General features: G+C 42.3%; 1 protein-coding gene across 7 annotated transcripts in view; it reads left to right on the top strand.

The window, feature by feature from the left end:
* Positions 1-25,927, top strand: part of cep112 (centrosomal protein 112) — a 123,922-nt gene that overhangs the window by 87,615 nt on the left and 10,380 nt on the right. For all 7 annotated transcript variants that reach the window (XM_085454153.1, XM_085454152.1, XM_085454149.1 and 4 more), the window contains 3 exons: positions 425-487; positions 6,027-6,176; positions 21,973-22,062. In XM_085454153.1, the coding sequence (XP_085310279.1) occupies positions 425-487; positions 6,027-6,176; positions 21,973-22,062 (303 nt within the window). The remainder of the gene's footprint in view (positions 1-424; positions 488-6,026; positions 6,177-21,972; positions 22,063-25,927) is intronic.

Below are 25,927 nucleotides of genomic sequence, written 5' to 3'. Positions count from 1 at the left end.
CAAATGTCTCCCTCGCTTTTTTTTTTCTTACCCTATAGCTAATTGGCAGCAACATTTTAATTCCCCCACCCCTCATCGTAGCCCCTCGTCTTGTTAAGTGATGAATTGTTGGCAGGGGATCAAAGGGGAGTGGTGCCCACTGTGCACTGTGCCCATCGCTACCTGCTGGCACACATGAGCGCTGGGAGTGGCGCGGAGCCAAGGGGCCGCAGGCGTGCTCAACAGGGACACACTGCCAAGAGGCAGAGGTCAGCACAAAAGTGTGTGTGTGTGTGAGAGGATGGTTAGGTTGGGAGGGTAATGTGTCTCTGTGCACTTCCTAACGGAAGATTGAATTTCACTACCCTGTCTCTCTTTGTGTCCCTCAACCTGCCCGTCTGCATATCTCTTTCTCACACTCTCCTCTCCCTTCTTCTCCTTGCAGACCAACAGCAGGCTGAAGCAGATTGAGAGGGAGTACAGTCAGAAGCTTGCCAAATCTGCCCAGGTAATCAGTTTTCACTTCTGCCCTTTCATTTCATATTCTTGTTTTTCTACTCGACTATGTGATGGAACAGACAAAATGTACTGATGGGGGAAAGGTGGTGACACACACACACACACACACACACTGCAAGCTGCCATGGCCTTTTCTCTTAAGCACATGTGCACGGGCGCAAATGTACGAGAGAGTGCACGCAGAACATTCGTGTCAGTGCCAGAGCACGAAAGTTCATATTAGAGTGAAATTTGTAAAGCTTTGCTATCTGACTTTTATCAGCCCCTCTTTCATCCCTGTGTCCAAAGTCAGAGCATTTTTATCAGGCTTCAAATTTACACACAATTCTTCTCCTTATCTTTGCTAGCCTTAGATTAGAATTAATATTTGCTCTCTGAAAGCTGCACCAATCAAACACCGACACATGAGTTGAAAGGGCTGGAATGAGTGCAACCACTACACTTACATTCATGTGGTGATCAGACACGAATCCAGGAAGCTTTTGCCAAACATTAATATATCAATTGTGTCTTTTAAGTTTGTTCAGCTGCCCCCCAGTGGCCACAATTCCCCGGGTATAAAATATCTTGGCACTCTCTTAAGAGATTTTTCCTCCCACAGGACAATCACCAGGATTTAGAAAAGGGGGAGAAAAAAGAAAAAGAGTTGCAAAAACACAAGCAGTCCAGCTCTTTGTGTGATGCTGCCGCGGCCCCCAAGTGTACTACGGCTCTCTCATGGGAGCTACACAGCCCGAGCAAACTGTTAAGCCGGCGAAACATCTTGAAAACATATCGGTGAAAGTCCTTTTCATATACCATACCTGTCTGTCCATCACCTGGCTACACTTCAAATCCAGGAAATGTGTTTAACATTACTTCTTGTGTCCTTAGGCCACATGAAATCGAGTTAATTCTTCTGTCCAAACAGATATAACTTCCTCGGACACACGTTGCCATTCAGCACGACGTCTCAGAAAGTTCTGGCAGCTTTCACCTCACCAGTTCAAAGATCCAAAAACACCCTAAGTAGTGTTTACATTACAAAAAGAAAAGTGGTTTCTTCTTGATTATGTAGCAGGCTAAAATATTACAATCATTTGGCCGTAATTGCACCTCGTTACCCAAAGAGGAGATTCAAAAAGGCTGGGGGGGAGGGTGACGAGGGGGAGGAGAAGGTTGTTGTTTTTCTTTCTTTCTTTCTTCTCCTCTTTAAATCTCCCCCATTTCGGGTTGGTTGGCAGAGGCTCCGAGTTGAAAGCGGGGTTGACAAGCAGATGTTGTGAGGAAAAACGGTAGCTTATTAGGTTACACAATGCTCAACTTCAAAAGGAGTTGGGTGCTGTGCGAAAGTTTAGCCTCTGCCCGCTTTGGAGGGTGCAGGGCCGCCGCAGACGAGCAACAAGTGATTAATCCTCTGGTTTGGGGACACAGAGCTGGCATAAGTTTAACAAACAACACTCGCTGACATTAGAAGATGGTCCCAGAGCGCAGAACTCAACACCGCTGTTGATGCGAGCGGTTACATAAAGGTTATGCTAAAGGAGTGGGTTCTGTGCAAACATGTTAATATGCGTGAGTATTTCTGAGCATTTGTTGTGGGCTTGGGCGACTTTGTTTTAAAAGGTAAAGGTGGAACCAAGGCGGCTTTCCCCTCCCCTCCCCCCCCCACCCACCCCTTGGAGCAACTCAGTCAAATGTAAACAAGAGGTCTTTGAACCTCAAAGGCTAACCCCAGTTGTTAACCCCTCAGTGTCTGACAGGGAGCATCGCTCTAGAGCTCAGCTGCATAGCTAATAGCCCAATTAAAAACATACCATGCCATGCATTATCCTAGGGGGCCTGATATGTATGTTTCTTTGCATTCACACACACAAACATACGCACAGAAGTGCAGATCCTATTCTTCTGTATATTATCTCCCTGCTTTTGTCTCTGTGCTCTGGTTCTTTCAATCAGGCACGCACACACACACATACATACACAGCTCTCCTAATTAGTGTCTTCTACCCAGTCCCTGTGTGTTAAGCGCCTAGCTGCGAGTGGTCCTCCTGGGTGACCTGTGAACTAAACAGGGCCCACTTAATGGTCAGGTTACAGTGGGTGGTAGTCTTGGTGCTGATAGATCATTACTTTATCCCTGACCGCAAGTAGGTGGGAGGTGGAGGGAATGTTCTCTGGGCGGCACGGTTCAGGACAGGTTGAAATTAATATGTAAAATTATTTCATTTATTATACACAATGTTGGGGGGTTGTTTCTTTCTTTCTTTCTTTCTTTCTTTCTTTCTTTCTTTCTTTCTTTTACTGTGCTTTTCTGTGACCTTTTAGGAATTTACTGACCAGCTGCAGGGTTTATTCCTTTGGAGACATTTTCACATCAAAACAAAATCGAAATGTGTCAGCACTGTTTAAACTTTGGGTTCTTTTCTGTATTGATTGTTAGTAGAGCTTTTGCTCTCTTTCACAACTCTCAGCATATTCATTTCCAGTAATGCAGGAGACAACTGGTTTCTAGGAAAAAGAAAAAAAGCTCTGAAGTTTCTTTGTGAACTTGCTGGCCAATTAATATCTAGCTGGCAAATACGGTCATGCGAAAAGAAAAGCTTTTCACACAACTCTCTGCAGCCCCTTTTTCATTCCAGTTTGAAAAGTCAGAACATTTTATCAGGCTTCAAATTTGCACACAATTATTCTCCTTATCTTTTCTAGCCTTGGATAATAATTAATATTTGCTCTCGAAGCTGCACCAGTCAAATGTCAGCCGGTAAGTTGAAAGACTTACATTCATCAGGTTTGTTCAGCTGCCTCACCACCTTTACCAGCAATAACTTTAACAGCACGGCTTTTTCGGCCTCTCACATCTTTGTGGAAGAATTTTTACCCACTCCTCTTGACCGTGTTGCTTCATTTCATTGAGGTTTGTAGGCATTCATTTATGCACAGCTCTCTTAAGGTCCCGTCACATTTCAAGTATATGAATCAGGTAGAAGTTCGGACTCTCACATTTGACTCAAGTGTATTCAAGGTGCCCAGGTCCTGTGACTGCCAAACAAGCCCAAATCATCACCCCTTCACATGTGTTTGACAGTTAGTATGAGGTGTTTATGCTGATATGTCTTTTGGCCAAAAGTAGCACTATACATTATCTCCACTTTGGTGGACATTTTTACATAAGTTTAGTTGTTTGTTCATCTTTTCAAGCCTAAGCTGGAGGGTTGGGAGGTTGCGCAGACTGAAGACACAAATTCATGCAAATATTATGTGCATTGAAAATATTTTTTGCACTCACCTATTCTTAATGCAGCTGTTCACACACACAGATCTCGTGATTTCACTTGATTAAATTGCAGAATTTATTTCGTTGGACCAAGCTTGATTTTTCTGAATAAACAGTTCTGACCAATCAGACCAATGCGTTTGGCAACAAGTGCACTCGTAGCTCAAAACACAGTACTGAATATACAAATAGAAAAATAATAGTATTTAACCTCAGACAGACAGCTAGACACTGCTCCGGCCCAGAATCTCTGTGTCTTCCTTTTCTTGTTTAGAAACATCCGGACCAGCTCATCATCTTTTCATGCTGACTTTATTTTTTCACACTGCGTTCCCCCCCCCCCCCCCCCCCCCTTAAAAAAAATGCTTTTGGTTTGTTTATACATTGGAAAAATTCTAAATTTCGTGATTTTTTTTTTTCTTTTCCAAAAACATACTTGGTGCCTAAAAGCTGTAACTTAACAACAAGTATGTCATATTTGGTATAGTTTTTTGGGAGGTTCTGAGACTTTTACATCATCAGCGTGATGAATAAATAACACCATGCATTTTTAAGCAACTTTTTAAGAAAATGTCGCAAAATTAAAAGTCAGATATGAAATTTAAGAATTTTGTGGCAATTGTTTCATATTTCAGGCTTTATGGGGCTAACACAGCTACACTTTGTTGGAGAACGCCTGCAGTTATGGCAGAAATGTTACCAAACAAAGAGGCAATAAGTGAAATGTTCTATCGTTTACACTGTTTTTTTGCTGGCGGGGTCAAATCACTGGAATCATTATCAAAGGAAATGGGCAACTCAAATTAAGCATCAGCCACCAAGTTTTCGCACTTACAAGTGTTTGTGTTCTTCTCATGTATCATTACAGAGCAGCCTTTCTCCTCTGGTAGCCTGTTTACCCACCTGTTTGTAAACAGGTGGGTAAACAGACTCGTTTCTGTCCTCCTTTCTTTTTTTCCATACTTCAGGTTCATGAGGAGGCAAGCCTTCCTTTAGCCCTAAACAGAGATGCTAGCAGGCTGGGAAAATAGGCAAGTCTCACCAGACCAATTATAGACTTAAAAAGGCCTGGCTGCCTATCAGAGAGTGAAAAAGGTGCTATGGCGTGTGCGTGCGTGCGTGCGTGCGTGTGTGCGTGTGTGTGTGTGTGTGTGTGTGTGTATATAAATATATATATACAGGAGTAACAAGACAGACAGCTGAGTTTACTAGTTTGGAGTGCCGCCACTGCCCCGGGGCTGAAGACCAGCAAATGCAGGGAATCCATATTGCAAAATAATTATTATGACCAGAAATGATGTTCACATAATGATGTGTCATTTTTTGCTTTCATGTGGCTGTCCCACTGACTAAATAAGCCTAATCTCCCTAGCACCCCTCCACCCCCCTTCGCCCTTGCCGTCTCTTTCTGTCTGTGGTCGACCCGCGCCGCTTTAGCTCCCATACTCCCACACAATGTGCAGATTCCAGCGGGGCTAGTCCTCCAGGGTTTGAACATGGTAAACAATTATCTGTCTAGCCCAAAGCAGCAGCAATACCCTCCTTCCTCCTCCTCACCTCTTTCTCTTTCTCCCTTCCCTCTCTCTTTCTCTCTCTTTTTTTCTTACTCTCTCATCTTTCCTCTGCCTTTCTCTGACAGTGGCTTAAATAGAATGTTAATTTTGACTGGAGGTTTTCAAAGCCAAGACACTTCCTTTTCATCTTGGTGTGCACCGCAAGTTCACCAACACAAAGTCACTCCGCTCTTCAAAAAGGAAGTTGTTTTTTCCTTCCTGTCTATTTCTTTTTAACTCCCTCTTCTTACTCACTCTTGCGCTTTCTCTCTCTCTTCTTTGTGTCTTCTGTCTCGTCTCAAAAAACAAAAAAGAAGACACGAGACTCTGGGAAAAGCGGTCTTTCAAGGTGATTGTTACTGCCTTCCCAAGCCATGGCAAATGCAAAATGCATTTTCCATCTGATACTAGTCTTTTTTTGCAAGCCCAGTGAAATGAAACGAATCAGAACAGCATTTTGTTAAGCGAACGTATTTTGCATTTTGCTTCTGGCAACAGGCTTTTCTCTCTTTGATCGCTTTACTATGCCGCTTGTTTCAAACATAAGCATAGAAATACATAGAACTTCCAAGTTAACTTTGCACTAGGAAAAAAAATGGTTCCCAAGTGCAAGCAAGCCAAGTTATGATCTTATTTAGTCACTGCCACTTCTCTTAAGTTTCTGTCAGTCCTGCACACACTTGAGGATCAGTCAAAAACCTGACTTTTCTTGCCCACAGCTAATTGCGGAGCTACAGACGTCTGTATGTGATTCAAAGGAGGAGGCGATACGTCTGCAGACAGCAATGGAGAAGCAGCTAAAAGAGGCCAGTGCTCGCTGGGAAGAGGAAAGAAAGACAGTAACCCACCGTGCCGATCAGACCCACAAGGTCAGTGTTGGAAACCACACACTTTAATAATTACATCACTCAGCACTGAGCAACAGGTATTTCTTCACATTCTATGATCCAAGTATGCAAGGTGGCACATGCCCCTTCTCTACAGGTCTCATTATAAGCAGCTTTAATCATTTGTGTCCATTTATTAGGTGTGTGGTCCAGCAGTACTCTGTATTATTAAAGCTTTCAGTGGTATACTGCAGTGTTCCGACTCTGTCTTGTGACAGTTGTTAGGGTTGGAAGTTTAAATTTGAACACACCAGATATGATGAGTCCCCGTATTGTTGTATAGAGACGAAAGAGCTTGAGAAACACTGCTTTCATGTTACTTAATCGAATGAGCGTTATAATTTTAAAAAATGAGAGAGTAGGAAGTGGTTTGCATGAGAATTACCACCTCAATAATCAATGCCAAGGTTCTCAAATAGAAACGAGTGGATTGCCCACTTTGAGTTGGGAATGAGTTGAGTTCAAGTGTCTTATAGACTTGCTTAAGATTAGACAGTGGAACAGGAAATTGACAAGCAGATTGGTGCAACATCTGCAGTGATACAGACACTTTTACTGTCTGTGGAAAAGAGAAAGCTGAGGTAAAGCCAATCGATTTAAAATTCCTCCCCTCACCTGTGGCTAAGGGTATGAAGCTCTGGCAAAGGACTGAAAGAATACGGTTTTAGATACAGACAGCAGAAATCATCCTTCTCTAAAGGGTGTCTAGGCCAAGACTTAGAGATATGGTAAGGATCTCAGTCACCCAGAGGTGCTCAGGGTAGTGCCAATTTTTGTCTGCACTGATAGGAGCCAGTTGTGGTGGTTTGGACATGTGACTCAGATGCCTCCTGAACGTGGTGCTTTGGACATGCTCAACTGGGAGGAGATCCCAGTCCTGACCCAGGGCACACTGGAGAGATTCTGTCTCTTAGCCAGGTTGGGAACAGTAATAATAATAATGGATTGCATTTATATAGCGCTTTTCGGGGCCCTCAAAGCGCTGTACAATTCCACTATTCATTCACTCTCACATTCACACACTGGTGGAGGCAAGCTACAGTTGTAGCCACAGCTGCCCTGGGGCAGACTGACAGAAGCGAGGCAAGTAAGCAGTAGAAAAAATGGAAGGAATTTTATAAAATACATATTTCCTAAAATTTCTAAACTATAATTAGTTCACTAACAGACCTGAATTTATAGTCAATATTATTGTTTTCAGTTACATTTTTAGCTGCTATAACACATATTACACTTTTGTCACAAGTCCTAGAGACAGGTTGTCAGCCTCTGGTTGCTAAGGAAAAATGTGTGTTCCTCAGTTAGTTGGTGGGTAGTTTCTGGAAGTTTGGGCCTCACTGTTCACAGTTTCACTACAGCTTCGACAAGCAGTTTGCAAGTGTTTGCAAACAAGTTGGTGTCTTCAACACAATCAATAGGCAACCAGGCAAGGACGTTCTTGTATATTTCTTTGAGACCTGTTTCACTTAGTAACAGCAAGCGACCGCTCACCAACCAATCTGGGAATGTTTTCTCAGGACGGATGCTTGGCAGGAGAAGCGTTTTGAGTAACCAAACCCTCACAAAAACCTGAACTTACTTTTTATGTCAGTAAATGTAAATACACTATTAACTATGATGGAGGTTACCACTAACAAAAAATACAGGAGCTTCTGTCCAAAGTGCCAGCCACTTTAATAGTTCATTCTGATTCAGTAAAAGGACTAGATGTTACAATCCCTGATAATGCATTATTAAGAGAGGATGATAAAGTCCCAGCAGTCACACAGTTCCTCTTCTCAGTGGTCTTTGCAGTGTTTGGTATATCTAAAGTATCTTTACACCAGCAGAACTGGGGGTATGTCAGTAAACGTCGTGCTCTAAAAAAGCCTCGTCTGGATTTCACTTTTATAGAGTAGACACGGGACGCTTTTCTTTAGTTAAAGCGCACTGCCTGTTTGTATGCATGTGCTCTGTCATTTTTATGGCTCGCTGCAAACTCCATAGTGACTTTAAGTGGCTCGTGTGCTCTGTGTCTGGCTGAATCTTATAAATCTCTCTGTTTCACCCAACGTCTTAAGTCATAGCCCCTCTTTATCATTCCTGACAATCCCTTTTACTGTTAAACTTTACACTTTGGCACATTTCTTTTAACATTTTACTCTTTTTTTTTCTCTTTTGCTTCTGTAAAAAATGTAATGTTTTATATTAATAAAAAAAAAGAGAGATGTGTTAATCCTTTTCCCTGATCCATGTGGATTTCTTTTAAGGAATCGGCTTCTTGTATTCCTCTTCTTCCCAGAAGCTGAATGGAGTACAGTTGAAGTAGCAGTTGACTGGGTGTGGCTCACTTTAAAAAGACTTGTTGTGTCTGGGATCAGGACATATTTCCAAACACAACCTTGTCTGTTTGTGGCTGGAGCTGTCTCATATAGTAAAGAGGCAGGTCCGTGAGCCTCTCTTCAGAGCTCTTCTCCTTCCAGGCCCTGGAATCCCAGGCCCTCCTCGCTCAGACGTGCACAAAAGCAACCTGTTTTCTATGAAATTACTAGTCCGGCCCCCACACTCAATTATTGTGTTGTCATTTTTATCCATATGTGATTAACGGTAAAGGCTCGTTGTAGTCCTTTGAGTCCAGATACATCAGCAAAGCCCTGTTTAGTTTCTGTCTGGACTGATATATCTTTACTTCCCTTACACTCATTCTTATGATACAATGATACAATAAAACTTCAGGAAGTTTTTTTTTTAATGCAACAGCATTAAGAAGTACAGTAGAAACTGACCTAACAACTCAACATTCACTGACACTCGACATTTATTCAAATGAATTTGATACCGTCTTGAGTCTTGCTTACTGAAATGTTTCCACTGATCCTTAAAAAGAACTTTTAAAAGTACCTTTTTTTAAATAAAACTATTTAAATTTTACAAACAGGTGACACCTGAATGAGCGACTTCTTACTGCTGGATTATTTATTAAATTACTAGTGCTGTCAGCATTAATCTTGTCAAAATGACGTTAACACCATAACCGCATTAATGTGGCAAATCTCCGTTAGCGAGGGACTGGACGGCGCTAACGCTTTAACAAGCTTACCGCGCTAACGCATTGACGCCATGCAGCCCCGTTTGGACGAATTCCAATTATACTTTACAAAATATCAGGGCTTTATGTATTAAAATGTCTAATTGGTAACATCAGTTATTGAAATATAATTGCAGGTGTTATTCATAACTTTATACAATCTCAGCCGTGTACTAGATTAGTTAGGACTTAATGATAAAACAGCAAAGAGACCTGTGGAAGTGCCTAATATCAGCAGTAATGATAATAATATTAAAATGTCATCCAGTGTATTAAGTGCTGACTCCAAAGAACATCACTGGCATCGCCATACAACTCCAAATTAGCAAGCGTTACACGAGTTTACGTCCCTGGAATTTGTAGCTGCAACATTTGAATGAAAAAGAAACTTTCAAATCACATTCAGGGAAAGTTCATCATTCACTGTGCTGGGTGACAGTGTCTGTGAATCATGCTTTCGACCCTACAACAAGTTCAGCACCACTACCAATGTTTCATGTCATCATGGGGCAAGTGTAAGGACATATGGCGAGAACTGGCAGGAAAAGAGACGTGCAGGAAAATGTTTTAGCTGTTGAGGCCTGTGTGAAATTGGTAAAGTGCTGACATTCAAAAAGTGACTTTCAGCTCCTCTCCTGCCACAAGGGGTCACCACAACAGGTAGCTCCACATGCTTGCTTTGGTAGACTATTGCGCCAGATGCGCTTCTTTGCAACCCCAAAGGGGATTGATAAAGAGCTGGCATTAGCAAAACAAAAAATATGACGTCAGTAGAGGTCTGCTGCTAGCATATTATCAGCTACCGTACAGTTAACTCTGTTCATTAAAGCCTTATAGTATACTCTTGCACACAGGCACAGGGACACCCGAGTAGTACTTCCCGTTATGCTTCCTCTGAAGGGCACATGGACAGTTACTGCATTGTAACTGAGTCTCTGTGGGCAAGTCCTCTCCATCACAAAGAGTTTTTATCAACATGGACTCTTCTGCTCATCGTCTAATGATGAAATTTCAATCATTCAGACCCTAGCAGACTTGCGGATGCAGACGCATATCAAAACCTTAAGTATTCAGTGAGTCTCAGTAAGACAGCACCACTCCTATAAGTCAAACAGACTAAGATCTGGCTTGCATCATAAAGACATTCACTTCTGGCAGAGATAAATCAGGAAGCATTGCAAAAATTGATGGCTGGTTGGTCTGCTGTGGAAATCATTTCAGTCTTAAAAGGTGTTTGATTTAAAAAAAAAAAAAATTTGCGACATTGGATACATTTCCACATTGTTCGCTCAGTGTCTAAATTAAACATCAGAACTGTAGAAGAATTCTTATGTGATTCAATTACTGGCCAAACGCTCACATACATGGTGACATGTTGATTAAGGAATTGGTTACTGTCTGTGTCGCACTGTAGCATGCAACACTTGTAGATCACATCGTGCTTTTGTTGTAATCTAAGTGCAACATGACACAGTAACACGCACGTGCCGACTTCCCCGTTGTGTGCGGTTTTACAAGACACGGGCCTTAGCATCTCTGTTTGGAGGAGACGGCAGCTTTCTGTTTCCATTATCTGTGCGCTCATTATTATGATCCCCGTGTATTAACCACCTGCTAACGAGGCTCTAATTAATGGTTGAATTGCTTATTAAAGGCCAGACGTGAGGGGGAGAAGTGAACGGGGGAGAGGAAAGTAAGATTAGACAAACATCAAATAAACTGAGAGAAAGTAAAGACGTAAAACAAAGATTTGTTGTGATCTTGAAAGAGAAGGTTGAGATCCCATACAGTGAAGGAGAAGAAAGGGAAACGACGGAGGACGTGTGAGGATTGAGACGAAAGGAGGAAAGAGCAGGGGAGAAAAAAAAGAAAGAGATGGTGGAGAGCTGTCAGTGGGCCATCGGAGGGAGTGTGTCGCCTGCTGACATTGTTTCCACGCTGCTCACTTCAAAGGGCTCGGATTATGAAGAGAGCGAGGGGTTTCAGACAATGGGAGGGGAAGAAAATAACATCAAAGTTAGCCGTGCATTTGAATTGGGATAATCCCAAAACAGTTGTTCTGAATGCATGCTGCACCAGATCAGATGTCCCTTTTTCTTTTTTCTTTTCCTCGCCAGCCCCATTCTGCCGTTTCTAGCCTGAATTTAGCTCCCTCTGTGGCTCTACTGTACTTGGACTTCTTAAATGTGGGTGTTAACTGCAGAGACCTTTGTATCTCATAAACCCTTTTTTTAGAACAGCGGCAGTACAGTTAAGTATGCTCATTATCTTCCTTTTTTCGTACACATGACGTTTAGGTGGAGTAGTGTATCCGTGCGGTGTGTGCGTGGGAGCGTGCTATGTGTGTGCGTACGTACATAGGGCGAGCTTTAGTGTCTGTCTGCTTGCCATGTTGTTGCAGACGGGGCGCTTAGCTTTGCTTTCCCAGGCACATTTTTGCTTGAGTCGCAAATAGGTTAAATGTTGAAGTGTGTGTTGCAAACAGTTGCAGACGGTGCCCTGGTCCAGGATAATGAGCAGACTCAGCCTCTAAATCTGCTGAACTGAACCTACTTTTAGCTTGTTGTTTTATTTAATATTTTCTTTTTTGGCTCAAACTCAATTTTTGCAAAATATGCAAATCAAATGAGCAGAATAAACAGAAGCGCATTCATTAGAAAGCTCGAGTGTCATAAATGGTACCTTCACCTTTCTCCCTAATGTCATTTTTTATGAGTAATATCCCATATACAGTGTAGTCATATTAAAATGTGGTAAATAACTCTAGACTGAAATTTAAGGAGGGAGTTTGGCACCGTGAAGCCCCATGTGGAAGCCTTCTGCTCGGTATATTGGCCTTTGAACACCGTACACCCATACAGTGGCATCCTACTAATCGCGATGTCGGGCCACCATAAAACATGCCAGATTTTATAGGTCTTTTTTTAACGCTAATCTGCAAAATTAATTATTAAGACTTATATGGAGACTATTTATTTATATATCAATTAATTCATGAGACTTCTTTTGCAACCATTGGAGTCGCCCGCTTATGGCCAAAAGGAGAAATACAGATTTATGTTGTTGACTTCACTTTTCAGGCCAGAAGCCATCTATTATATACAGTCTATGGTGGTGACTCACCATTCCTAATCCAGTTAATTTTAGAGTGCCAATTATCTCATAACAGTTGGCAAGTCTCTTTGAGTGCACTGGAACCTGGCTGGTGTCAAAGGACTGTGCAAGGTGAAAGCTATACAATGCTCTCTGTTTGTTTTCATGCGTCCTGTCTATTTATAGCATTGATATAGTTGATATTGGCCACTGGTCCACCGTGACACATAGCTAGTGGTTTGTTTAGAGGATTATTCACTTCCTGATGTCAACCGCTTCTCTTCTTGTGGTTTTGTTATTAAGTGTCTGCATATTTGTGTGGATTTTTCCATTTCTGATGCATAGGGTTAGAGGTAAATGTGTTTAATAGTGAGGTTATCTGGATTATTTGACCACATGATGTGTGTCTATGTGGCCGTGTTTGCAGGTAGTGTCTTTTCTTTTCTTTTCTTTTTGGTCTGTGTGTTCATGTGTGTGTCAGACCGTATTTATGAGTGTGCATGTACACTTGCCTGAAATGTGCAGCTGCCAAATCTGACAGAACTGAAGCCCACATTAGCTTGCCAAGAAAAAAGGTACAAAGACACACACACACACATTCACACACATACACACGGCTTGTCTCTACCCTCTCTCAGAGCCTATCTTCCCAACTCTGTATCTTTCGAACTCTTTCTGTCTCAAACTCTGACTACACACACACACATACACAAGCACACATGCTCACCTCGCCCTGCCAAAAGGGAGAGGTGGCTGGTGAATAAACAATGGCACTCCGCCCATAGTGTCACCCGCCTGGGCTTTGATCAGCACCGCTGTTCCTGCTCCCCACAGCAGTGCTTCCTGTCTTTCTGCCTGCCGAATGTTGCCACGCACGTCCCCCGAAACGCACGCACGCACACACACACACACACACACACACACACACCTCTGTAACTTAGTGTTCGTGGACCTACATACACTCTCTTTCTCCCATTTTCTTCTCACTAAGTCTTTATCTGTGTCTTTCCCTCCCTCAAACTCTCCCACAAACACAGCTTTGAGTTAGTGCCCTTGTCTCTACAGTACATCTTCCAATAGTATTGCATTCTCTAACATACACCCACATATATTCAGTGTTTTCAGACACACACACACACACACACACACTGAAGACAGGGATACACACCTTTGATCCAGGCTCCTCCAGCAGTAGCTTCTAGTGCGAGTCAAAGAGAAGGTCCTGTTGTAGTGTCCTCTGGGTGAAGTGACAGGTGACACATTACATAATGCAACAGTGACCATTGTCTCACAGTGTTTGAGGATGAGAGTGAATATGTGAGGTGCACTGTTCTTTGTGCATTAGACAGTGTGTTTCTTGGTTAAATTTGCAGTAGATGTAGTCCATGTGATCTAGACGCTGTTTTTTTTTGTGCATGCATAATAATGAGGGATCCTGTGCATGCACACACGCACACACAGCCATACAAACATGCACACATTAAGGAGGCTAGTTGTAGCAACTGCAGTTTGTCTGTAGTTCTGTAGTTATATATGCATTAGTTTCTGAGGGGGTTGAAAGGATGACTTTGCCTGTGGGAAGGAATGGCAGCAGTGGATCAAGAACAGGTGCGCTGGATACTCTCTGTAGCAGAGGCAAAGAGCTGCTTCAGTAGTTGTGTGTGTGTACGCAAGTGTCCATTTGTCTCCCGTGTTTCTGTGTCCGTCCACGTCCTTCAACACATCCGAGTTCTTTGTGTCAACCTTGAACTGCACATTTGTTTGTTAACCATCTGAACCATCATTTTCCTCTCTTTCTTCTTCTTCTCTTTCCTCTGTGTGTGTATGTGTGTGGGCATGAATACAGTTTTCATTTGTGTTGTGTGTTTGGTATCTGAAATGGTTGATGTTACTTGCTGAAAATAAAATAAACTGCTCTTTACTTTTAGCTAGGTTTAGGTTTATTGGTCCAGTTAGCCAAAATATATGTAACTGTTTATGCTAACAACAGATTAAGTTAACTCAGAAAATGTTATGTGATTTGTGGAATTATCTGAACTTGTGGTTTAAAGATGTGAGACTCATACCCCTCTTTGGTATGACACAGCAATGAGGGAGGGTCTGTAGTTATCCATTATCAGCCCTCAACTTGGTCCATGACGTTCCTCTCAGCCACCGTTGGACCCTGGTCAGATACTGGCTAGCTTTGGTAGGGATGTTTACATGTCTTTTGACCAACTGGCAATACAGAGACGAGAGAATGGTGAGCACAGAGCGCCACTTCCTGTTCTCTTGCTTCAAAGTCGGTGTTTTTGTTTTTACGTGGGTTTTTTGGTTAGATGCTTGAAATAAGATCTGTGGTTAACGTGTTTTAGACATTTTCCAGTTTCGTTCTACAACATAAAAAAACCTCAGTCAATAATCCGCCTGTAAATGTTGAAGAAGCACCAGCAAGTAGCTAAATGAGACTAGAGAAGAGACTGAAAGGCTGTAGTGATGATGACACTGTGACACTGAGAGAGCTAAAAGAGGCATTCAGTAACCTTTCTGTTTCGGTGGCTTTTTGTTTTGAGTCACTTTTATTTAAATCTGTGGTTTCCTCCAACGACTTTCTCACTTCCTGGGTGTGTTTGTTAGCATCACTAATAAAAGTATATTTCTTAATATAGGAGCAAACACACTGGGGCACTTCTTGTACTCGTGCCCCACCGATGGCTGTTGTTCTCTTAAATCTTAACTCCGTGCTGTCAAGTAAGCCCACATTCCAACTTCCAGCTAATTCCGGTTTGTCCTTTATGTCAGCATCAGCATTAGCCAGAAAGTTATAGTCTTGGATCTGTATACACACTGTATTTATAGCACGTGTGAAAGCGAAGGTTGCTCTCCCTCTTTTTTTCTTTCCCACTCTTTTCTGTATGCATTTGTGTGCGTGCGTGCGTGCTTGCTCCACACGTGTGCATTGTGTCGGCTGATTGATGAGTTTTCCGGCCATGGGGCCGATTCCCAGCAGCGTTTGATCCACATATCAGAGGAGGTGGAAGTAGAAGAAAGATAACATTCCAGGATGCTATAAAAGAACGTGGGAAGTAGAGTAGCTCATAGAGAGCATATTTGCAGACAACAAATGGAAATTACTCACCAAACCACAAACCTTATGCAATGTACAAAGAAACCAAGAGCTCTTTTGCGCTTTGGCTTGGGCTCCTCAGTTTGAAGGATACCATAGAACTTGGCTGAGGTCACAGATTGCATAATATCACTTAATAAGAGCTACAAGAGTTAGCGATATAGTTCAGAAAACCACTAAAATTGTCAGTACGTTCAATGCAAGATATTTTTTGGCATTCACAGAATGGTGATTTACTATTTTAATAGCCACATCATTATTTATTGTTGTAACCACTTATTTTTATTTTAATATAAATTACAGTGCTGTACAGTGGTTAGCCATCAGCAGGACACCAGATTGATTCTGTGCAGTGAAACGATATTAAATAGATGTGTATCGCATAATCTTGATTTTTTTAAAATCCTGGTAAGAATCTGAGGATTTACTCCTAAATCAAAAGAGCACCTATGTTTCATAAGATGTTGTCAAGAGTTTTTAGAATGCACTTCATATGCGTCCTTTTCGATAAGCAGAACAAATGCACGAATGCCCACACACAAACGCACACACACAGCAGGCATATGGTGTATGTTTTATAGTCGTTTCCTATTCTCTTTCTAGCGCAGCTCACAGCAGCTGAAAGAGACGGGAAGACCGAGAACAGCGTGTTCCCCCCAGTGGGCACAGCTCGGTTGCAACATGTCTTCATTAGCGTGGCAATTGTCTTACTATTTTCATCAGTACCAGAAAAGATGGGCAAGATAACCGTTTGATTTACTGCTCAGGAGTTTCTCCACAACTGCTGCCATCACGCTATCTTCCCACTTTACTTCTAAATCAACTCTGGGAAGAAGAACTGAAAAGCATTAAAGCACTGAAAGCAAATCAATTCACACCAACATCGGTGTTATCTTTCAGTGGGGCTGTCCTGGTCGACTTGCTAAACCACTTTTCTTTTTCTTTTTTTCATTCCTACACACAGACAAGACAGACCAACAGCAAAGCAAAAGTTTCTCTTCTCTTAACACCTCAGGAGGGAGACCTCTCTCCTCCTCCTACAGCTTCTCTCTTACACTCACTTTTTTACCTTTCCCACAATCCTTTGATAAAAGTGCAGATAAAAGAAAGTCTGTGCTCATCTCTCTGGCCATCCATCTCTCCTTGAGGTTAGCACCTCCTTTATTATTTACTATTAGATCAGTAGTGTGTGTGTGTGTGTGTGTGTGTGTGTGTGTGTGTGTGTGTGTGTGTGTGGGCGCAATCCACAAACTGTCTCTGCTTATGTATGTCTGTGTGCTTTGTGCGCCTTGTGTATGTATCTGCTCCTACCCTTGTGTGTGTGTGTGTGTGTGTGTGTGTGTGTGTGTGTGTGTGTGTGTGTGTGTGTGTGTGTGTGTCCTTGGCTGGAGGCGGTGCAGTGTGAGGTTTTTGCTGCTGTCTGAAGTTGTCCAGCCTCAGTGTCATTAGAGGATCTCTTTAATCCAGACTTTGGGAGAAACTTCTGACAGCACGCTGCAAATAGAAGGCCCCGCCGCACATGAAGAGCAGCTCAGCTCCTAACAAAACACCAAGTTTAAAGAGGCCCCTGGCCTTTTTTCCTCCTCCCACTATTCCCTCCCTTCTTTCTTCTTTGCTTTTCTTTTTTTTTCTCCTTGCCCTCTGTTGCTTTTACTTCACCCTGGGGAAACATGCTCGCCTTATCTGTGCAGGAGGACCACCCAGGAAAGATGACTAAGGCATCGTTGTGCCTGTGTGACGCCGCGTGTATGTTTGTGTGCGTACGACGCAGTAACTGCGCACTCATTTGACTGCAGAGTGTAGCGCTCACATTTTTAGAACTTTTGCTGTTAATATTAATGCATGCCTATACCTGTATGGATCGCTCTGAGCGGTGTGTTTGTTGGTGCTTGTGTGCGCGTGTGCCTCGCTAATCCTTTGAGCCAAAGTTTGGAATGAAAGGCAGAGGCACTTTGCTGATGGAGAGGTGAGAGAGACCTCTAAGCCCCCAACCGATGTACCGTGCGCCAGAAGTAGAACCGCTGCCCCTATCTCTTCACTCCGGCCACGTGTTGTTTTTTTTTTTCTCCTTCACGTCCCTCCTCCTCTTCGGTATCTTGCTGTTTCTCATTTTTCACCTTTCTGAACTTTCTCTCCTCTTGCACTCTTCTGGATGCGGTCACATTTCTCTTGCTGTCTTCTCAAGCTTTTCCTTTGCAATTTGCTTTTCTCACTTTCTTTTTTACACCTTTCACTTTCAGGCTTCCTTCGTTCATACCCAACATCTCTTCCTAAGGAAATCAGACCCCCCTCCTCCTCCCTTACACCCCCACCCCCTCTTCCTGCCCTGTTTTCAATGATCCCAGTCAGTCTGCATGACTGATACAGACCATATCACCCTCAGCATCTGGAGACATTTTTGCTGAATATTATACACATGGTCATTCATGTACTAAAGAAAAGAACTGTGTGCGTATGTTGACTACTTGTGTGTATCTGCAGTACATGTTATATGTACAGTACAGAGTTACAACAGTGGAAGTTAGACTGAGAAAATGAAGAATCAATAATGAAGCACCAGTTGGAGGTTTTGTGTCTGAACAAGTGCCCTCATTGATTAAAGTCAAGGTCAGACAGACCATGCACATCAGCTTCAGCACAGTATCTGTTGCTAATTCGCTTAATATGACCATTGTGTCTGACGGCAATAATGACTGAGTATCTGCAGCTCTTTCTGACTCACAAAGCTGTACTGTTCATCAGCAGAAACATCCCATATGATTCTATTAATGAAGGAACCAGGGTTGAACTTTTGCACTTAGATTTGCTTTGAGTACATCAAACGTAGAACCCACAAGAAAGAGAAAAACACGTCACCAGTGGGGTCAGCCTCACTTCCCAGAAGATGAGGTCGAGAAATTTTGTGTCACATTGCGGGGAATCACTAGTGAGACAGGAAGAGATGGGTGGGGTGTGATCTGTTAAGGACGCTTATCTATATTGTCTGCAACGGTGCTGTTTTAAGAATAGTTGTAGGTGACATTAGGGTCACAGTGGGTAGGTTTTACAAGATGATAGCAGACGTTTGCAGCTTAATCATAGACTGTATATAAGAGATGGATGCAGCCAACTTGATGTTTGCCACTAGTTTTTGGTCTCTGTTGTTTGAAGCCTTCGTGTTTGCATTTTGACGACAGCTATGCTACTTTCTTTGCAGCCAGAAGTGATTATATTTTAAAAGAAACGGTGCTGCTGTTACCGAGCCTGGTTAGTAAGACACAGTTAGGTCCATATATATTTGGTAAGAGACAACTTTTTACCTCAATAAATTTTTAATTAAACAACTCTGATGCAGTGCAGACTTTCAGCTTTAATTCAGTGGGCTGAACAAAAAGATTGCATAAAAATCTGAGGGACTAAAGCGTTTTTTTAACATCGCTTCATTTCAGGGGCTCAAAAGTAATTGGACAGATTAAATACAGGAAAATAAAATGTTCATTTCTAATACTTGGTTACTACTCTATCCAAAGAACGTTTTTCCAGAACTGTGCTGGCTTTTTTAGATGTTGGGGTTTTGTTTTTTTTAGCCAAGTTCAATCTAGCCTTTCTATTCTTGGCACTTATGAGTGGCTTGCACCCTGCAGTGAACCCTCTGTATTTACCTTCATGCAGTCTTCTCTTTATAGTAGACTTGGATATTGATACGCCTACCTCCTGAGTTGTGTTGTTCACTTGGTGGGCTGTTGTGAAGGGGTTTCTCATGACCATAAAAATTATTCTCAATATCACTTCTTGGGAGTGTTTATTAGCATCACTAATAAAAGTGTATTTCTTAATATTGGGGCAAACAGACTGGGGCATCCACCACTGTTGTCTTCTGTGGACCTCCAGGTGTTTTTGCGATGCTGAGTTCACCAATGCTTTCTTTCTTCCTCAGGATGTACCAAACTGTAGATCTTTCCACTTCTGATATTGTAGTAATTTCTCAGACGGGTTTTATCTGTTTTCACAGCTTTAGGATGGCTTGTTTCACCTGCATGGAGAGCTCCGTTGACCACATGTTGTCTGTTCACATCAAAATCTTCCAAATGCAAGCACCACACCTGAAATCAACTCCAGGCCCTTTAGCTGCTTAATTAATAATGACATAACAAAGGAATTGGCCACACCTGCCCATGAAAATAGCCTTTGAGTCAAATGTCCAATTACCTTTCCCTTTAAAAAGAGAGTGACACATGTTAAAGAGCTGGAACTCCTAAACCATTCATCCAATTTGAAAGATGGGAGTCTACTTATTATATAACTATATTCGGAATATGTTTCAGTAAATGGGTATAAAAAAACAAAACTTGTGTCAGTGTCCAGATATGTACTTCAGACAGAAGTACCTTGTGAACACTTTGTGTTACTGTGGGACACCGGATATGCCTGTAAATCTCGTCGTCTCTCTTTTCTAAAACTGTTAGAAGTTTGTCTCCAGCACAAACAGAAACGAAGGTACAGTCACTAAAAGAGCACTTGTTAAATGGGCCCCCTGTTGGGATGATGGTTAAAAAAAGAAATAACGGGGTGGGGGGTGGTAGAGTTACTACGAGTTTACAACATTATAAAATGAAGGTATGTAGGATATAAACCTTGTTTTTAAAAAGAAACACATTTTATTTGTCATATCACGGAAGAGAAGTGCTTTACCCACAATCCAAAGTTGAAATGGTCACTGTTACCATGGGAAAGTATTTTTTAAGATTTTTTTTTCTACACTCTCCCAAATGTTTAATTCGTCTCAAGAGACCATCACCACAATAAGCTGTGCATCTCTCTCTGCCCCTCTCCTCCAAACCCACTCCCACCCAAAAATAAATACTAGTCCTTGCATGCCTTCTCTACACTACCACTACAGCTACTTAAAGCTCTTGTAATTCATGTCAACTCCACTGAAAATGCTTTTCTTAGTGTCACTGAGACTTTGATTCGTCAGTAAACAAAATGAAATGATGAAATCAAAGGCAAAGGCTTTCACAGAATGGAGATGTAGGCTACAGTGGGGTTGTGACTAGTTAAGAAATACCCTGATTAATAGGATAAGCACGCTGGAAATGGGCCGCCTTTCATGTTGAAGAGCTGAAACTGACCTCGACGTGCTCTAGAGTCATGTTGGCCGATTAATGTGTGCTGAGAGGGGAAAAAAATCCAACTACCAGAAGCCTAAATGAAGCCTAAATCACCTGCGTCAGTGCAGTTGAGGTTAGTTCACACTGTGTTTTAAATTAGTGAAAGAAAATGGTCATATATGAGATAAAATTGCCAAGAGGATCAGACACTGTGAAATCGGAGTGTATTCAGTATAAAAATCTAACTAACAAATCCAAGTCTGTGTTTCTTTTTTTTTTTTTACTTCGTGGTGTAGTTTCCAGAGAAGCTCTACCTAAAAGTTCACCCCGGCCCTAAAGCCTTGCAGTCTGCGCGTGATTTATGTCAGTGGACTGAATCGTAGATCAGGCGGTCATGCCTATCACCTGGACTACGTTTCCCTCGGCTCGGAGAATCAACAAGTCAACACCTGGCCTGCTCACTCAACTCCAGTGGGGGGAGACACTGTGGATATTGATGTTAGCCAGTGCTACACTCACACTTCTTGGAGGTGTGTGTGCATGCAAGTGTAAATGCACGCCCGTGCTTTCATCTTAAGATATTTGTGTGTGTGTGTGTGTGTGTGTGTGTGTGTGTGTGTGTGTGTGTGTGTGCACGCACACTTGCACGTGTGTACATATCAGTCCCTGCTTTCCATGCAGGCTAATCAAAGATGACGTGTCCACATGTGCACTCGGAACATCTGGTTCTGGGTCGTACGCAGGAACTGTGCTTTGCTATCACTTACGGGCAGAAAGGGGGGAAAACTGCTTTGTGCGTTTCTTTTTCTTTCTTTCTTTTTATTCTTCTTTCTTGCCTGAGTCTTAGAAAGCAAAATAGATTGAATTCTTTATTGGTACCTTGTGGGGAAATTTGATCGGCACAGGTACTGGAATACATGCGAGAGGGCTCGTTATCCACTAAATGATACAGTGTATGTTTCTTAGTGCTGCCAAGGAAAGGAATAAGAACTGCAGCTTTATAAAAGACTAGAAAGTTTGTTTGTTTCCATACTGGGGAAGTCTTTCTTTATGCCCTTGTCTAAAAATAAGTTTAGGGTTAATGAGGGCAGCTTCATAGTAATTACTGAGATTGCTTTGTTAATAGCCTTTTACCTCCCAAAAAGTAATCACAAGCTGTATCTCTCTTCATTGTCCTTCTGTCTATGTTTGTGTACTCTATATTCCTATTAGTTTTCTCCATCTACTTGTTTTTTTTAGCTCTGGTCTTGAGTCTGGTGTAGCCTCTTATTGAGATAAAGCGTGCATCTGTTTGCAATCTCAAATGTAACTGCAGATTAATGTCTATCAATTTGTGCCACGTAACACTTAACGCCACACCGAATTCGAAATGTTTTTCTCTTTGCGTCAGTCAGCTGACTGACTGTCTCTCCCTTCCCTCAGGCTCTGCAGGAAAAGGTGGAAAGTCTACAGAGACAGCTGCACTTGGCAGAGAAGAATCTGCTAAGCAAAGAGCTGGAGACTGAAGAGAAGGTGACAAGTTTCTCTTTTTCTCTCCATATCTCACCATCTCTTTCAAATGCTTCTGAGAAATGTACGAATGAGGCAAGACCGCCTTACCCAAACTGATTCTCTCGCCAACAGTATTGCTACATCCCTCTCGCTGCCCAGCATTACCTTTTTTAACCCTTTTTCATCAGAATTCCTTTTGGTTCGTGCAAGCACACAAGGCCTCATCTTTGGCCCCTCGTCGTCTTATGTCACCAGTCCCTCCCTCCCAATTTACCAACCTTACTTGATCCTCCAGGGGGCCACAAAAGGCAAACAAAATAGATTTCCCCCCTTCCTTTCCTGCCCTCCCCTCATCACTCTGCCATCTCTCGTTCTCCTGTTCACAACCAGAGATATGCCCCCTCGCACATTTCCCAAATTCCTTGAGATCTGGCTTCAAGAGCCAGCGCCTAGGGCCAGGAATGCCACCGCTGCCTGCGTTCAAAAGGGAAGCCTCTGTGTGCACACATGCCGACAAACACACACCCACAGCTCTCTAGAGCGCCCTGTAATCAGGCTCTGTTTTGACCTTGACACACACAGAGAAGAAAGCACTAATGACTACACTCACACAGGAGGTTGTTCTTTTGTACTGTGGTATGTACACCAAAGGCATTCGCTCTCCTGCGTCCCCCTCTGATCCACCCACTGACCCTTGTACACACTTCACACACCCATTGCGCACCTCAGTGTCCAGCCTTCGCAAATTTTCAGGAAGAGTCCAGAGGTTTTTAGGAGCCATTGATCACTGTGCCAGTCCCAGAAGCAGGGTCATATGGTTTCCTATGACTTAGGAGCCGCTGAATCAGGAATCTACCTGCTCCCATGTCAGGTGAGGGGTTGGGTTGAAATTTCTGAGTGTTTTCAGCATTAATAAGTATCTCTGTATATCATAAAGTATACTTAAAGTGAGTGTATGATTCCTCATTTGTTTTAGGGGTCCTCAGTGCACACCCTCACTGCGTGAAGTGTGCATCTTGTAGCTCTGAGGCTGCCCTCTCTTTACACCAACTTTCTTCTGACTGGCTGAGGCTGCTGTGCTTGAGATGACCATATTAAGTACATCCACTGTTGCTGACATCACACAGATGCAGACTTGAAAAAACCTGTCTGAAACCAAGTGTTTATAAAACAGTCTGAATTTAGTCCATTGTAACAGTTGTATGACAGAAATTAATGGAACACAAACTAGTTCCCCTTAAAGGGTACAGCTGTTGTATTGCAACTTCCACAGTGTTCTCCTCTTTTGCAAAGCTTCATCACAGTTTTATTAGTCTTGCTAAATTTTTGATTGCGGTGCCACTAAGATACATGAATTATGATGCTGATTCCAAAAATGTTGCCTTCTGAAGCAAAAACAGCAACACTGCGATTGAAGCAAAGAACGGGTAAACACGACTAAAAATCTGTTTAGCATTTGGTTCCAATTTTAGGTGCTTGACAGTTCTTTTTTTCACAGCCACTAACACATTTCGCTAATCCAGCACAGATTGTTTTGCTGTAGCAAAGTTGGCAGCGCAGAGATCAACAGGAAGTGAGCCATCGTAGAAATAAAGGAATGTGTGCATGTGCCAGAAGAGCTAAGAACATTGCAGGGCAGCTGAGATCGGATCTGGAATGATGGGGTTTGAAGGTTTTTAATAAGGTACAGCAGCTAATGTTTCAGCACAGAGTATGACTTCATCAGAGGGAGAAGAGGAGGCTTTTGGCAATGTGGATGTTCAGAGTGCCTGCACCCAGCTAATAAGTGTCTCTCATAGCATGAACAGGTTTTACGTGTGTCTAGCCAATACCTTATTCCGAAAGAATGTATTATTATACATCCTGGGTTTGTGAGACATGTCTATCCACTGCTCTTTTTATGCTTGAATAATCACTCATGAAAGTTGTACGTTTCTTTTATCTTATCCACCAAAGTTTTGCTGCTTTTAGCGAAACCTGAGGGTAATTTTTTCCTCACTTTTCTGATATTGTACCCGTTCATACCTCAGCAATGTCCTGCTCCTGAATTGTTACACGTCACAACTGCTGATGTGAAGCAGACTTTGGTGTTGTTTCGGCTTGTTGTGACCCCTCTATCACAACAAGGCACAAGAGTGTGTTTCCGGTTCAGTCTCTGCAGACAGTGGCGTGATGTACCTCAATAGTTAGAATAACTTTCAAGACCGTAGTGTTTTTTTGTTTGATTGTTTTTTTTAAGGCATAGGCAGCCTGTATTCCAAGGCTGAAGAGGAAAGATGCCCACAAGCAGAGGAAAAAGTGCACCTGGAAGACAGTGACCTGGGAAAACTGCCACATTAGCTCCTCTCGCAACTCGTTGATCAAATGCCAATTTTTGCTGATTTATTTCCCCAAAGAACTTCTGTTGACACCCTCTACAAACAAAAATCAGAGTTTTACAGAAAACAAAGTGCTGTGCTGAAGGAAAGACGTACAGATGGTTAACTGAAAATCAGTTGCTGTACACCATTCTTTACTTGACATATTTTACCTTAACCAACAAAAGCAGGTGCAGGTTTTGCACCTGCACATGTTACTGTATATGAATGTTGGTCCTAAGTGAGGCTAAGCAGGCTGAGAACCCTGAAAATAAGCTGACTGTGGTTCGTTGTCATTTGTTTACTGCAGCTCTAATTACATAGATGCTCAGCTAATGTAATGAAACTGACATTATATCTTGTAATAACATTAGCTAGCTACTTGTCAACCATCCTAGCATTTCAGTTTGTGCGCTGTTTTAATAAAAGGATTTATTTTTAAGTATAAAAGGTCATTATTTCATGATTGCTCACCTTACTCAATTCAGTTGAATTCTGCTGATACTGGTACCAACTACTAAATTTCTAGTGTCTTGACCTCCCTATTTAGCACTCGAGCTAACTCATCTGGAGGTCTAATGGCCCAGGAGTCATTCCTCCTGCGCCATCTTTGAAGTCCACTGCCTGGTGCGCATGCATTGTTGGTGCATTGTAATGTAAATTCTCCGTGGACTTGCAGGCATGCAGACATTGACCCAGACCCTCAAAATGACAAAATGTACACTACCAAACAAACTTATGGATAAATATGACCAAGAATGTAGGTTACAGTTAGTTATGTGGAAGTATAAGTGGTTATGAGGCCATGTTGGCATTTGTAAGTCATGTGAACAATGTTTCTTTTCCATTGTCAGCGTCCGGCAACTTTATAGTATCTTGTCGAAAATGTTTGTAGGTGCGTATTAGCATCGTTTCTTAGCGCAGCTTGTCACAATTATACCTTCGTGGAAGCGACTGGCTACATGATATATTGACTCCTGCCTCATATAATGCTCTTGGTCAAGAAAACGACATCGTTTGCATGCAACTATCAGGATTAATGTACATTATACATGTGTTAGAGATGCTGTGGACAGAGTCTGCGCATTGTTTTTTATTTGCCATTAAACCTAAAGGTATCCAGTCTCCACACACCAATAATATTGCCCTGGTTTATCTGCCAAGATGTGTCTTTGTAATCCGATCCCTCTCATGCTAAAACAGCTTTTCTGCCCAGACTTCACACAGATGTTGCTTGCCTTACACTAGCAGGGCCCTCGCAGGCTCCCCCACTCTAAAATGGCAGATCATCAGCTCGCTGTGTGGTTCAATTCTCCTTGAAGACAGGAGCAGAATATTGAAGACTACAGCTCTTCGTATAAATACATAATGATACAGTGGGCATGGCGAACTGTACAAGTTTTAGAGATGTATCCTTGTGCAACACGGGAGCTCGGTGTAATAAAAAATAAATCATGTCTCTAGTTGTTTTCAGTATTGATGCAGACATAAAAATGCAGAGGAGCTGAACTTAAGTTCTGTAGGCTGAG

Source organism: Copadichromis virginalis, linkage group LG4, assembly GCF_057382275.1.
Source record: "Copadichromis virginalis isolate Kocher_CV1m ecotype Utaka linkage group LG4, C_Virginalis_male_GT1.1, whole genome shotgun sequence".
NCBI lineage: Eukaryota > Metazoa > Chordata > Actinopteri > Cichliformes > Cichlidae > Copadichromis > Copadichromis virginalis.
This window is presented reverse-complemented; position numbering and strand designations above follow the sequence as displayed.